The sequence below is a fragment of the Triticum aestivum genome, chromosome 3D (assembly GCF_018294505.1).
Source record: "Triticum aestivum cultivar Chinese Spring chromosome 3D, IWGSC CS RefSeq v2.1, whole genome shotgun sequence".
Classification (NCBI taxonomy): Eukaryota; Viridiplantae; Streptophyta; class Magnoliopsida; order Poales; family Poaceae; genus Triticum; species Triticum aestivum.
This window is the reverse complement of record NC_057802.1, coordinates 315,135,961-315,150,456: the sequence shown is the minus strand read 5'-3', so window position 1 is coordinate 315,150,456 and position 14,496 is coordinate 315,135,961. Positions and strand designations below refer to the sequence as shown.

Genomic DNA, 14,496 nt, shown 5'->3' with positions numbered 1-14,496 from the left:
GCGGCCGTCGCGTCCCCCGGGTTCGCTACCCCGGACGACACGGTGGACCTCAGCAGCGGCATGGACGGCGAGCTCGACTACGGCGAGGAGGAGCCAGAGGAGGAGGAGCCGGCGACTGTTCCGGCGAGGAGGCGCAAGAAGAAGAAGGGGGCGGCCAGGACCGGCGAGCCGCGTATCAAGTGGGCGTCCAAGGAGCAGGAATGCCTCACCGAAGCGCGGAAAGTCGTCTGCCTCGACCCGACCACAGGCACGAACCAGAGCATCGAGACATACTGGCAGCGCATCAAGGCCGAGTTCAACGAGCCCAAGCTCGTCGATCCCTACTTCAAAGGCGTCTACATGCAGCGTGGGGCGAAGGCAATGGCGAACCATTGGGGGCTCATCCAGGCGGCGTGCAAAAAATGGCATGGGGTCGTCGAGGAGGTCGCGGCTCGCCCGGAGAGCGGCGCCAACGTTGAGGATCACGTATGGCACGCCGGTCTCCCGCTTCTCTTTGCCGTATGCGCCCGCCAACTGTTTGTTCCTCCGCGCAGCTGGTGCGCATGTTCGCCTTGTATCGCCAGGGCAACAGCGATCAAGAATTCAAGTACCTCCACGTTTAACAAGTGCGAGAAGTGGGCGGAAGTCCGGCGCACCCTCGACAACGCCAAGTAGACCTACAAGCCGGACGCGCCGACGCCAGGCGCGTCAGAGGGGCGGCCGGACGGCAACAAAGGGGCCAAGAAGGGGAAACACGTCGACGCGGCTACCGCGCGAGTGCAGTAGTCCATCGAGCATTGCCTCGCCGACGCACAGGCCCGGGCCGTCCTGCGTGAAGAGAAGACCGAGGCGTGGTGGTCGGCGTTGATGACGAGCAGCGCCGTCAAGCTCGACCTACTTCGGACCAACGTCGCCGCGAAGAAGAGGAACACCGACCTGGCTTTCCTGCTGGGCGGGGCGGACATGCTCCAGAGCAACGACGAGGCGGTCAAGGTGTGGTACTTGGCGGAGCGTGGCCTCATCCTGAACCAGCTGCCGTCGACGGCGCCGCCATCTCCCACGCCCACGCCCACGCCTCCGCCAAGCCCGAGCGATGATGCCTCCACGACTCCCCGCAGTACAGAAGCCACACCGACGGCGCCCAGCACAGAAGAAGCTCCGACCCCGCCAAGCCCGCGCACGCCAACTCCGCCGACGCCGGAGGCCGACCTCGCCATCTGATGCACTGCACGCGCGTCTTTTCTTTTTGTACGCCGAACTTTTCATTCGATCCTCGAACTGTAGCCGCATGATCGCCGGATTGATGAATGACTACGTTTGAATTTGCCGCGGGTTGGAGGGCGGCGCCTGGGGGGCGTGGCTGGAAGCTAGGTCACCCCAAGGGCCGATCTAGCGCCGGTTCACCCACATGCCGCTCTTTTTCGGTGCGCTGGGGGGCTGAACCTCTGGAGATGCTCTAAGAACTCCACCTTCCATGCAACCAACTAAAGGTACTGCAGCTCACGATGGTAGAAACACATATCATAATGTCTCGGTAAATCGTGCTCCCCTACCACAACAGTGATTCCGCTCTTTTCTTATATGATTAACTGCTAACTTTCTGAGACAATCACATCATCACATAAAATTTCACGATCGATGTGATCAATCTGATCAAACAAAAATAAAGTGTGATGCGCAGATTTCAGACAAAAAATAGCACCGTTTCACAGATGATAGTTTTGGCACCAGTTACAACGACGTTTTGCACTTCCATACCACAGATGCACAGGTATGGCTTACTCTATTACCAACTGTAGCTCGCAAAACTAGGATAAGTACTTAAAAGCTAACCTGCCACGCAAACAGCTTACAAATACGGAAACAGAATCAAGAGCAACACACAATAATCCGACCGACACTGATTTGCAAGTCTGCAGCCAAGTTAACACTCACGACCCGACCAGGATTTACAACATGGATGATCTGGATTCATTAATACTCCCACTTCTTGAGCTCCATTCCATCAGGAGGGCTTCCTTCAACCGTCTTTTTCCCGACATCCTTCCAGTTGGTTGAGAGAACGGTTCCATTAGACTCCACCTGCAACAGCAGATATGTTCAGACAGCAAGTAGTAGCATGATCTCAGTTGTGTTGTGACCTTTGTCAGCTATGCCAACACAGGTCAATTGACAAAAGGGGAGCCACGAGGATGGAGAGCACATACAAAAGACTTCATCATTGCTCTACGCATATCTTCATCAGCATCACTGTAAATTTCACGGAAAAATTTGTTCAATGCAGCATCGCCATCAAGTTTTTCATCCTTCTCCTGAAACAAACTCAAAATCATGAGAAGCTTCAATGGTAGTAGGGCAGTAGTGAAATGAAAGGCTCAAAGATGATACAAGCTGCACACACACACACAAACCTGTTTTTTCACTTCAGCTTCAAGCTTATCCCAGTCCTTTTTGGATTTTGATGATGGATAAGATGGCCTCTGGGCTGATTCAGCTGCAAAACAAGGAATACATAGAATGTTTCAGTGACAAATGGAAGGCAATGCAATATAACACTAACCCAGAACTCAGATTTTGTATAGAACTGGTATGCTGTTCATAAGAACCCAGCATCACATACACGGTTCAGGCTTAAAACTACCTTAGTAGCCATTCTGCCAGCTTGAAAGCTACATAAACAGCCTGGGACTGAAATACTAGCCATTCTGCAAGCTTAGGAGTCAGCACCAACCAGCATTTTAGATAATTTTCTTATAGATCTGTTGCCCTCAGTGTGCATGAAAGTATCTTTCTCACAAAGTACAGAAATCACCATATTTTTGTTGACTGTCATGTCAGGAACATGCCATAAATTTGCGCTGGTTTAAAATATTTTCAGTGATTATCTTTCATAAGAAAAAATTGTAGAACACAATTTACAGAGGGAGTAGTCCTCCATACAAAAGCTCAATCACAGCAAGGTTATCACTAGACAAGTCAACAATTTTGCTCGCATTCAGCCCTCAAGGAATTACCTGGTACATTTATCTTCTGAGGAGCCTTTGGTTTACCAGTATAATCCAATGATGTCCAAGTTACTGGCTCAGCTTTTGCAAGGCGCATTTCAACCTTTGTAGACAACACAGTATACTTGCACTTATCTGGGACGATCTGATTGTCAAAAAACAACAAAATTACTCATGAATGTGCAATAGCTCAACCCAGTCTGGTATACACCACCACAAGTAAAAACAGTTACATAGAGAGAGCACAACTGATTTTCAACAACATCCATGCATTAGGGAACAATGGTAAGAACTGGTTTATCTTCATTTCCTAATCAACCTCCAAATCCAGGAGTTCTTCTCAGTCATCACTGTAAGTTGCCAGATGGAGCGAGAAACAAACTCTATCCAATCAACTGACAAGTTTGTCAAAGGTGCTACTCAGCAATGAACTATTGACCATGTGTATTTCCACACCACATGACAACTTGGGCCCTTAGCAATCAATTTACTTTGTCAGTTGCAATATCCTACTTTATCAGCAGATCAATTGCTGTTCCTAGAACATAAATTTGAGGATTAACATAATAAATTAATTGTTTTAGAAACAAAATTAGTATGCTATATCATATAAAGAAGACCTCATTCCATCTCCGTCAGTTACTCCCTCCATAAAGAAATATAAGAGCGTGTAGAACACTACTTTAGTGATCTAAACACTCTTATAGTTCTTTACAGAGGGTGTACTGTTTAGCCTGGCTTCGTCGTTATATCCACAATCATGTACTTCCAAAGTTGTTTGTAAACATATATGTGGAAACCTGTATGTGCCGCTCATGTTCTAGATAAGGGTGGAAAATTTGTTTGAGAGGAAAAATTAATAAATTATTGATTCTGTACTAAAGGTTGTATTTACGATATATATCACCTATAAATTCGTATTTACAGATTAGTCACTAGCAAAAACATGAGAACTATGCTTTTGAGTCACCCTGCCTTGCGTGTATGTTCTGAATACTTAGTACCTTCCTTCTCTTACCAAACGATGCATCATACAAGTGACATAACAGATACAGCATGTACTATTTGCATTGTGTCCATAAGTAGCCACATACAAGTTAAAAAGATGAGAAGGTACCTTTGAAAACAGACGAGGCTGAAAATGGTATGGTTCCTCACCGGGAAGTTCAATTGAGACACTCAGCTAGAAGGTGAAGCTAGATTAGTCAACACGGTGAAATGACAATTGATTTGCAAGAATAAGGCAAGGGAAACACACCATCTGTTCACCAAAGTCAACAACCACGCTGTCAGCTGGAACACCCTTAGCAAATATAGTCAGTACCACTTCTGTAGGAGTATTGTAGTAGTCATGCCTACAACATCAAATGCATTGCGAGAAGATGTTAGCATCCATCCACTGTTTACAGCATAAACATTTAAGCATTCCTTACATACACTAGTATTACGCACACCCCTGACGATGTGAATGAGGTGGAAATCAATAGGGATGGCAATGGGTAGGGTATGGGCGGGTACAACATCCTTCTGCCCAAACCCATACCCATAGAAACTTTCTATACCCACCCATTTCAATACCCATGGGCATAAATTGGCACCCATGCCCATACCCATTGGGTATGCTATACCCAATGGGTATCCAGTAGGTATAATATATAACATTTAAAATTTTAAAAGGTAGAGAAATGAGTTTAAATTTGAAGTGATCACGGGCGATTAGTATAGCACTGACATAGGCTGCTACGGTGGGTGGCCTCTTGGACGCATCAAGGGAGTATGAGCGGCAGCTGGTGGAAGCCCACTATAGTGGGAGGTGGTGGTCGGAATGGCCGATCGCTTGATCGAGTTTTGAACATGAGGTTGGTAGCGAAGAGTCAAGATTTCATCATTTCAACGGGATTGGTGAGCAGGTGATTATGGGCCTATAAGCTATGGACGATTTAAGGAATTGAGACGTAGGGTAGGCCATAGGAGTTGGAAGATGACCCCACATGTCATAGGAGTTATTTTCATTTTTTTTTTTCTGGGTATCCATTGGGTTATCCATGGGCGCAATTTCATACCCATATCCTACCCATATATTTTGCGGGTATGGATACCCGTTACCCATGGGTACAAAATCTCTCAAAGTCTTGCCCATACCCGTTGTTTTCGGGTAGGGTACCCGCGGGTACCCATACCCATGGGCAAAACTGCCATCCCTAGAAATCAAACATAAAATTTAGTGGATGTAATAGATGTCCCCCAAATTTAAATGGGCTTATACATAGAAAATAATTTTTTTATCATGGGAGAAAGAACACTACTGAAGGAATTCTGCACCAATTACCTGTATTTGGGCTTGCTTGGCACTTCTACCGTTGGCTGTGCATTCTCCATATTTGCACCATCCTGGTCCTCAACTTCAGTAGCCACAGTTGTAGCCCCGGAAGATGCCCCCGAAGATGTAGCTGGAGCAACAGCTGCAGCGGCATTCTTTACTGGCACCTGGCTAGCCTCCTCTGAACACATAACAAGTTAATGACACCCCAGTAGTACAAGTGTGGGTAAGAAAGAGCAACTGAAAAGATCATATGCAGCTTCAGAAGTGTTAGCACGTCCCAAAAACTGGATGATGATGCAAGGGTGCTATGGGAGATTTTAACAGAACGCAATAACTCAAAAATTGGGAAAACACAGACGACATATATTCCTATTATGGCATGCCCAAAAAAGAATCACTATATCCATTAGGCAATTGCTGAGCTAAAAACGTTTGACTCACCAGCAATACGATCATCACACTCCTTCATCAGACGAGTAAACCTCGAGTCACCAGATGCATATGAAGAACCCACTTCAAGAGCAGCCTTTGCAGTTTGGTATTCCTCCAGCTTGATGCAAGCAGAGCTGCATAGAATTATTCTTGTCAGATAAAAATAAAAAGGCAATAGATGGCAGTTTGTTCTAAAATTTATGTTCAGCTGATGAAGCGAATAAATGCATGGCTGACCCCTTCCGAAGGTATGCTTTATGCATCGAAGGATCAAGTTCAATTGCTTTGTTGGCATCAGCTACAGCCTCTGCAAGACAAAAATTACCACGCGCTTAGTACACTATATTGTGCGAGTACAAGCAGACAATTATTATCAAGTAACAAGTAAAAAAGGCATGATCTAACTATTTCAGTATGTCCACAAATGTAGGTCATCGTAGCCATTGGCACAAAAATGAAGGAATTAGCCTCAATGAACATCATGCCATTCTCTTGCTCCTAAATGCCCTGATTATTCTCTTGATTTATGTGTTCTCTACTTAAGACGAGCACTTGAGACTAAGAGAGATTTATGTGTTCTCTACCCAAGAAGAACACTTGAGACTAAGAGAGACACTCAATCATGAGTTATGATCATAGGAAATAATATGAATGTGAGAGGATAATGCTTAAAATAAACAAACTATATTTGTAAATATAGTGAATGGCTAATTGAGCTTACATGATCTTTCATGATGGATAGTTAAATAATATTCGGGGCTAAAGTTTACAAAATGAGTTCAACTGGTAATTAAGAACTGAAATGACATTGTACTCATACATGGATGGTGTGGCACTAACATTTTGAACATTCTAGACGTAAAAGGGCAAACAAATAAGCCACATGGCAAGTTTTGAGTTTGACAAAGAGCAGACCAAGGCTTCATTAATATGTAACAACAAGGAAACAACTATAGATCACTGACAAACAGGGATTAGGTGCTAAGAAATTCTGCAAAGTACAGAAACATAGTTATGAATCATAAGTATTACTCCATGCACAACAATGTACCTCTTGAATCTACAGATGTCACTATTATATCTTTTCCTTCATATAATCTACAGATTTCACTATTATATCTTTTCCTTCATAGATAGAGTAGAACAATTGTTTAATGCTATTACTACAATTAGGAGCACAAGGCTTCCACCAAGTCAGAAACATAGATATCCAGACCTCACTATGCAGGGAATCAAATTAGCTTTTAGTTCTCAATTTATGAAGCATTCGAACAAATAACCTCACACAGAGAAAAATTTACATACGATTTTACGATAGTTAGTTAATGTGATGTGATTTCTAGTATATCAAGCAGTGGCTTGTAGCTGCCTGAATAACATTTTTACACAGGCAACATAGGGATACTTTGATTATCACAAAGAAATGTACCATTGATTACAAATTGTTGCCAAAAACAGGGTTTTTTTCAAAGGCAGTCGTTGTTCATGGCATTGTTCATGGCACTAGGCTGAAGAGGAAGGTCCTCACCTCCTTGGCCATGCTAGGACACAGTATCTAACTTCAGGAGGATAGCATGTATTCCATATCCTCATAAATTGAGGAAATAGGCAAATATTTTGCCTCTGCTTAACAATAACTTTTTCCAAGGGCACTTCTATGAGGAAAACAAAAGCACGCACCTTAAGAAAAAATCCATATTATCATACAACAGCTCTACATTTGGATGGCATTTTACTTTACATCATGAGGACAGAAATGGAGTTCTATGCAACAATTCAATGATACATGGAACAAGTAATAAAACAAGATGTGCAAACAACCAAATACTGAACTGCAAGATAGCAAAATAACAATACTCCAATGATGATACTACCCAGATTCTTTATGGTGGTTAAGTGCCTCAGAGTTGATATAAATATAACACTTTACATGCCACCACATTAGATCTCCTTCCTTTTCAAGGTTAGGCTAAAGGCTGTGATGTAAGAACAGAAATCAACAACATAACAACCAGAGATCAAACAACCCAGAATCTCAACGTTAGCACCCGTTTTGACTAATTTCACCAACATATATGAGCAAAAAGCAAGCAATAACTGTAGCAACTCAACAAGTGCATACCTTCTTTGGGCGCAAGTCATGTAATGACTATACTAAACACGCTGCAATGCTATTCTACCCCATTATGTTCCCTCGCCTATGCAAACTGGAAGTCAACCCTAACTGTAAATGAGATTAGGGATTCAACACACTTGTACGTCAACACCTGCACACACACACAAGCTATGTGTGCTGACACTAACGAACCAGACTTATTTCACACAAATCAGAGCAACCCCCAACGGAGCCCATCTTTGACCGACCGACACTTGGGCGCACCACACAGGTAACGTAAGGATTCGGAACGAAAACAAAACGAGCTTATTAGGGCCTAACTCGCCGCTCGAACTCCATAACTAACCTAGAACCGCACCGGCAACGCAACAAGCGACGGTGAATCGAACTCATCTGCTCCCAGAACCACACGCAAACATCTCATAGGGGGGCCTAGAGAGCCTAGCGATTCCATCCACATCCACGCGGGAAATCATGACAGGGTTCGGCATAAGCAAACGAATCGAGCCGCAGGGGCGGGGGGGCGAGGAGGGGAAGGCGGGAAACACGCACCAGTGTAACTGCCCAGCTTGATGTGCGCCTGGGCTCGGTCGGCGTAGAGTTCCGCGGTGGCCGGCCCCGCCTCAATGGCCTGGGTGTAGAGCTCGGCGGCCAGCTCGAAGTCGTCGTCGACGAAGGCCTCCTTGGCCTTGCTCTCCAGATCCGACGCGGCGGCGGCGGCCATGTCTGCGTCGAGGTGGAGAAGACCAGACGAAGACTTTGGGAGAGGTGAATAGAGATCGACGGTATTTGGTGGGGAGGGGATGGATGGATCCAAGCAAGGGACTGATTGGATTGGATTGAGCAGCGTGCGGTTAAACGGCCTCTTAAGGGCCCGTGGGGCTGTTTCTAGAGTGTTCCGGGGGCAGGGCCGGCCAGCCAGGCCGAGGGGGGGATTGCAGTTGCAGTGCATGGCAAGTTCTCCGTCTTTTGTTTTTTGCTTTTCCTCCTCTCTTTTCCTTTCCTTTCCTTTCTGTCTTTTGTGCGGATCAAGCCTAATTGTTTTGCTTTTGGGACCCAGGAAGTTTCACGAATCATCATTGCTTGATTAGGGCATGAACAATGGTGGCATCACCTAGTGCTGCCCCAAAACCTCCACATCATCACAACAAAAATGAGACTGCGATTCGGTTTTCATTCAATTTAACCGATAGCCTTGTGACGTGAGCTAGCCTCTTCTCACTTCCCATCTTTTTCTCGCCATAGCACATGGACTTTATCTTTTCTTCTTCCACACACTCTCCCTCTCTCCCAAGAGCAACGCATGCACTACCACATTTGTCCATGGACCACACTCTCACTCCCTCAAGCTGCTACCTCCTCTGCAAGCTGCACCTGAGCTCTGCAAGCTAATGTCTTTTTCTCCTCTCTCCTCCACGGCAGCTCTCCTCCGACGTGGACCTGCGGGGCAGCTGTCCAGCGTGGGGCGTTGGTCATGCCCTTAGCCTCTTGCTATGGGGTTAAGGGGGTGACTTTTTGATCTTGGTGTCTGATATCGTGATTAAGGAGTAAGAAGGTTGTCATCGGCGCCATGTGCAGTCGTTGGCTTGTGCTGTTGTGCGTCGTCAATGGAGATTAGAATATGATGTTGGATTGATGGTACTAAACGCTGCATGGCATCTTCGCATGCTAGGTACCGTCATAACTCAAGCAACATGGAGATGAGAATAGACATGGGTGAGCTTGTTAGAAGATTACATCATCGACAACGGAACCTCTCAATACCCGCTCTCAAGCGCTCGGACGGACTGTCCGGTCAGTGACCGGGCCAAAAATTGCCACCCAACCGGACACCTCAGAGCCACCCTAAACGCCCGGACTGACCGGTGGATATGGGGAGGCCCGAATGCGACCGGACATGCCCGTCACGTAGGCCTGGTCTATGGCTCGCGCCGCCTCCATCTGTCCCCATAAAAAACCCAGCCGACGAACCCTAGCCTCACTCCACTTGTCCGCTTCGCTCCTCTTCCAGTATGTTCCCTTTCTCGCTCGCCCCGCTTCTCTCCCCTCGCCATGGATTCCGCGAGCTCATCGGACGAGGAGGAGCTCGCGCTCCGCATTGTTCTCCTACGTTCGCAGGTGGACTGGGGCAGGAGCTCCTCCTCGTCGGCAATGAGCTCGTCGTCGGTGGGTGGCTCCTCGTCCGTCGCGCCCCGAACGCGCCTGATGCGCTCCTTGTCATGTTAGGCCAGGCATCACGGCCGGCATCGCCGCCCCGTCACCGCCATGAGCTGCCCCTCCTGGTAGCCAATGGGTACTGGTGGTCCGGTGCCGGCACCACCCAGCCCACAGCCGCGGCTACGCCAGCCGGAGACGAAGTGTTGCGCTTATCGGATGGCGATGAGGGCAGCGGCGCAAGCGTCTAGCTCCGCTAAATTTGCGTCGGAGGCGCTGCCGCCCGCCCCCGACAACAATGAGGCGCTCCACCTTTCTATCCGCCAATCTTACACGTCGGTGGAGCCGGACGGCCCCTACCGGCGTCCCAAGAACGATGTGATGCTCTAGCTCAACAGAGTCCGAGGTGGCGGACAAAGCCGCCGGTCTTGCGGCGGAGCAGAATCGCGCCCCCGATGCATGGCAGTCTACATGAGCTCTGTCTCCAACGACAACAAACGGCACGACGACGGACGACTACGACGCCTCGCCTGCCGCCGACGCGTACATGGAGGACCAAAGCCGAGACCGCAAGGGGAAGGAGTCGGCGATGCAGTGGTGAACTCCGACCGACCCCCGCCCCTATGTTTTAATTAGTTGTTTAATGTTTATTTTAGCTTAACGGCTTAAGTTTGACGAGCTCGGGCCTTTTGGTGAACTAAATATATGGCAAATGTCAGATTTATTATGTTTTATGCATTGTCATATGGATCTACGTATGTTGCATGGCTGGTATGAATTTGGGTACCAAATTTAGGTAATCGCGGTTGTGGAGCAACCATTTTAGTCATTGTCCGGTCGATGACAGCGGACACGACCGGGCGCGCCCGCCGGCATATAGGTCGCCATATTAGGTAATCAGGATTGTATATGCTCTTTATGATTTGAGCTTGAAATGTAGCATTCAACTTGGAAATAGATTTTCAAATGTAGCTTTTTACTCCCCTTGCAAACGACAATGCTTAATGGAGGATGAGCTCCATGGAGCTCTTTATTTTGGAAATTTTGAAGTTTAAATAAAATTCTAAAACAAGTAGGCATTTACCGTTAAGTTTAATCCAGAAAAACATGATAGTGAAGATAATCGAGACAAACAACAAATTGTTGAAACTAGTCATGCAACCGAAATCATAAAGAAAAGACATCATATTTATATTGATTGGTACTAGTAGTACTCCAAACACTAACCCTAACATAGAGGATAACATGACATATGGAGTAGCAGAAGCGGAAGCAGATGCGCCGTTCGTCATGTCGTTGAAGAGGTTGTCGACGTCGGGGAAGAAGTCGTCATTGGGGAACTCGTCATCGATCGCAGCCACGATGATCAAGGATCCAACAGTCACACGGAAGCGCTCCCCAAAAACCTGATCACCCCTCTCCCGTACCAGATCACAAGAGGCGGAGTTTCGGAGGCCTTTGTCTCACTCCACGGTGCACGTCGGGACGGGATATGGGAAAGAGATAAGCAGTGCAATGTTCTGAAACAAGGTGATGTGTTATGTGTCTCGTGGGGAAGAGGAGCCGCCTCTTATAGGCGTGACGAGATGAAGCTCAAAATGAACGCACTAATTCCCACTAACGAGAGGAGAAACAGACGCACTAAAAATCCTATTAAGTAGTCAGTTTCGCCTTCCATTAGTAGGCCAATCGTTTTAACTTCTTGCATGAAAAAAATATGCTAGCACGCACATAATGAAGAAACCAACATACTAATGGAGAAATAAAACCGAAACCAAAACATTGATGCCAACCATTTGGTTTCATTTTCCACGAGCACAAAAAATGCTATCATGCATGAACGTGCCACATGGGCCTATGGGATTTTCGTAGAAATTATTGAATATAACAGATGGTCTAAATCCCAATAATTCTAACAATCTCCCACCAGATCCCAGAGGCACATTAAGTTTATTCAGATTCAACCAGGGGACGTCCTTATTCAGACTGAATATGTTTATTCAGATTCAAGAGACAACAAACCTATTGAATTTTTATCTTTTCTAATCAACACTTCACCATAGTATGTCTTTAGTTCATTCTCAGTTTTCTTTTGCAATTTTTGGTTGATGATTAATGCCATGATGATCTTGACAGTAGCTCTTCAGGGGCTAATTAAGTATTCACAATGTTCTTAATCATGTGTGTATCAGGCATTATCTCAATGTGGCGATGAAGATTAAGAGATGCATTGCTTCCTTTCTCACTCAAGAACTTTTTTATAAGAACAAAAATCGAACAAAAGAAATTGAAGAACGAGGTACAATTATTTTCTTATCCTCCATGTTTTACTGCTTGAGCTTGATTTGTAGGTGTGCTTTTAAGTGTAACCTATTCTAAGCTACCATTTTAACCAATATCGGTTCACACAACAGTATTCCACATCAATAAGTCACCAAGATTTTCTATTTCTCGCATCTTGGATAACATTTTCAATGCAATATATTTGTGTTCATCTACTTTGATCTGATTACGTAGTGAAAAATGTAATCAATAACCAATTTTGCAAATTAAAATGATCACTTAATCTGCTATATATTCTTCCTGACACCGCTGGTACAATTATTTGAACATCTTAGAAATTTTCTGAGCCATGGTTTTTTTGGGCTTTATAGTTGAGGCTACCAAGGACTCATGGGTTTACCTTACAGCTGGGAATTCTATTTAAGTCTAACATATACTCTTTTTGTTTGGTGCAGATATGGATTATCACATTTTTCCACAATATACTACTTGGAGAATTGCTTATGGCTTAGTTGAATTGTTTCAGTTTTCAGGACTCTACCTTCGATCTTGGTAACGAAGGAGTTTCAACTTCAATTGCAACCCAGCTCAGAGCATATTGCATCTGCATTGGCTTTTAGATTTACCTGTTGGGGTCGCAGTCTGAGTTCCATGGTAAAAAAATTGAACAATTTGCGGATGTTCCCATGAAAAAAGAAATATGCACAACAGTTTATATGCAGATGTTCTCGCAGCAACGCGCGGGGAATCATCTAGTTGTATCAGGAGTTGAGAACAAAAAACAATTGACACAATTTGGATCCCCCCCTTGTTCTTTTTGTACGCACTGCAGTGCAGTTCATTTTCATGAATTTTTGATATGATTGCTTCAATGATGATTTTTGCAGAAGCACATGCCCACTATGGCACATTTGCCTTTGGAACTAATAAAGAAGATTAGCAAATATGTCCATGCGTTGCAACTGAATCGTAAATATTTTTATCTCAACCGCTATCAATTCAATTCAATTTTGATTCCGACTCGTCATATTGATGGCGTGCACCTATGACCACAATCAAGCATCAGCTTTGTGGTGTCGTTCGACACTGAGGAGTATAGCTGGCCAAATGGGCCGTTTTCTCCGGGCCGACCCGTGAGCACGCCGGCACGACACGGGCTAAACGGGCCGGGCCCGGCACGCGGCATGCCCTGGGCCATGCCTGGGCCTGGAGGCTGGGCACGCGGGCCGGCACGGCACGGCCCGATTACGTTTTTTTTATACATCTATATATGGCCCAACATGTAAAAATAGGCTAAAAACGATCAGTGCATCAAATAACAGGCTGAAAATATGCGTCCCACCGTGCTAAACGGGCCAACGTGCCGGCCCGTTTACTAACTGGGCCGTGCCTGGGCCTAGGGGCGCAGCACGCGGGCCGGCACGACACGGCCCGTATAGTAATCGTGCCCTGGCGGGCCATGCCGGGCCAGGCACGATTACGATGGGTTGGGCCGTGCCGGGCCGGGCCGGCCCGTTTGGCCAGGTATGCTGAGGAGGCCGCCTTTATAAATTAAGTCTATTCAAGAAAGCATATATGTATAGCCATCACATGCAACAGATGGAACACAAATTAAGATTGTACTTATCAGTTTCACTATTAACATTCATGACTATCACACTAATACTTCGGATGTTTTCAAAATAAACCTTCATGTACTTCTGATGTTCATGAATTTTATAAGTGTGTGTACATCCTATAAAAATTGTTTGTGTATTCACTACCAAAAAATCGTGTTGTCCATTGGTAAGTACGCGCATGAATTTCACCAAGAAAAGGTATATATATAGGGTCTTAGATCATGAAACGTGCACAAAGAGAGAACCTAGCGCAAGTACAACATGTACAAGGATTATAACCTTTCCCAGATATTAATGTTTAATTTTACACGTTGCAATACAGGTTGCCGGTACAAAATAAAGACGGATCATGCTTCATTGATTAACATCGCACCCTAAGTAGCAATTTGCACATATTTAACATGTAGAATAACACCATATTCAAATTCTCTCCATTTTTCTAATCAAATTTCATATATAACATATTAAAATTGGAGTTGTTGTTTAAAAGATATGGTTATTTGAAAAAACAACATTCTCAATAGACTGTGGGGTGATTAATGCATATATCAAGGGGGTTTATGTAAAAATGCAAAATAACGATTC

General features: G+C 45.4%; 1 protein-coding gene across 1 annotated transcript; it reads right to left on the bottom strand.

Annotated features, from left to right (window-relative positions):
* Positions 1–1,661: 1,661 nt before the first annotated feature.
* On the bottom strand, positions 1,662–8,732 carry LOC100049034 (protein SGT1 homolog). Its single transcript, XM_044501173.1, has 10 exons — positions 8,408–8,732; positions 5,977–6,046; positions 5,749–5,873; positions 5,314–5,485; positions 4,243–4,339; positions 4,102–4,167; positions 2,994–3,129; positions 2,391–2,473; positions 2,187–2,291; positions 1,662–2,061 (listed from the first exon to the last, which is right to left on the bottom strand). The coding sequence occupies exons 1-10, from the start codon at positions 8,577–8,579 to the stop codon at positions 1,954–1,956; spliced, it is 1,134 nt and encodes a 377-aa protein (XP_044357108.1). The 5' UTR covers positions 8,580–8,732; the 3' UTR covers positions 1,662–1,953.
* Between the last annotated feature and the right edge of the window lie 5,764 nt (positions 8,733–14,496).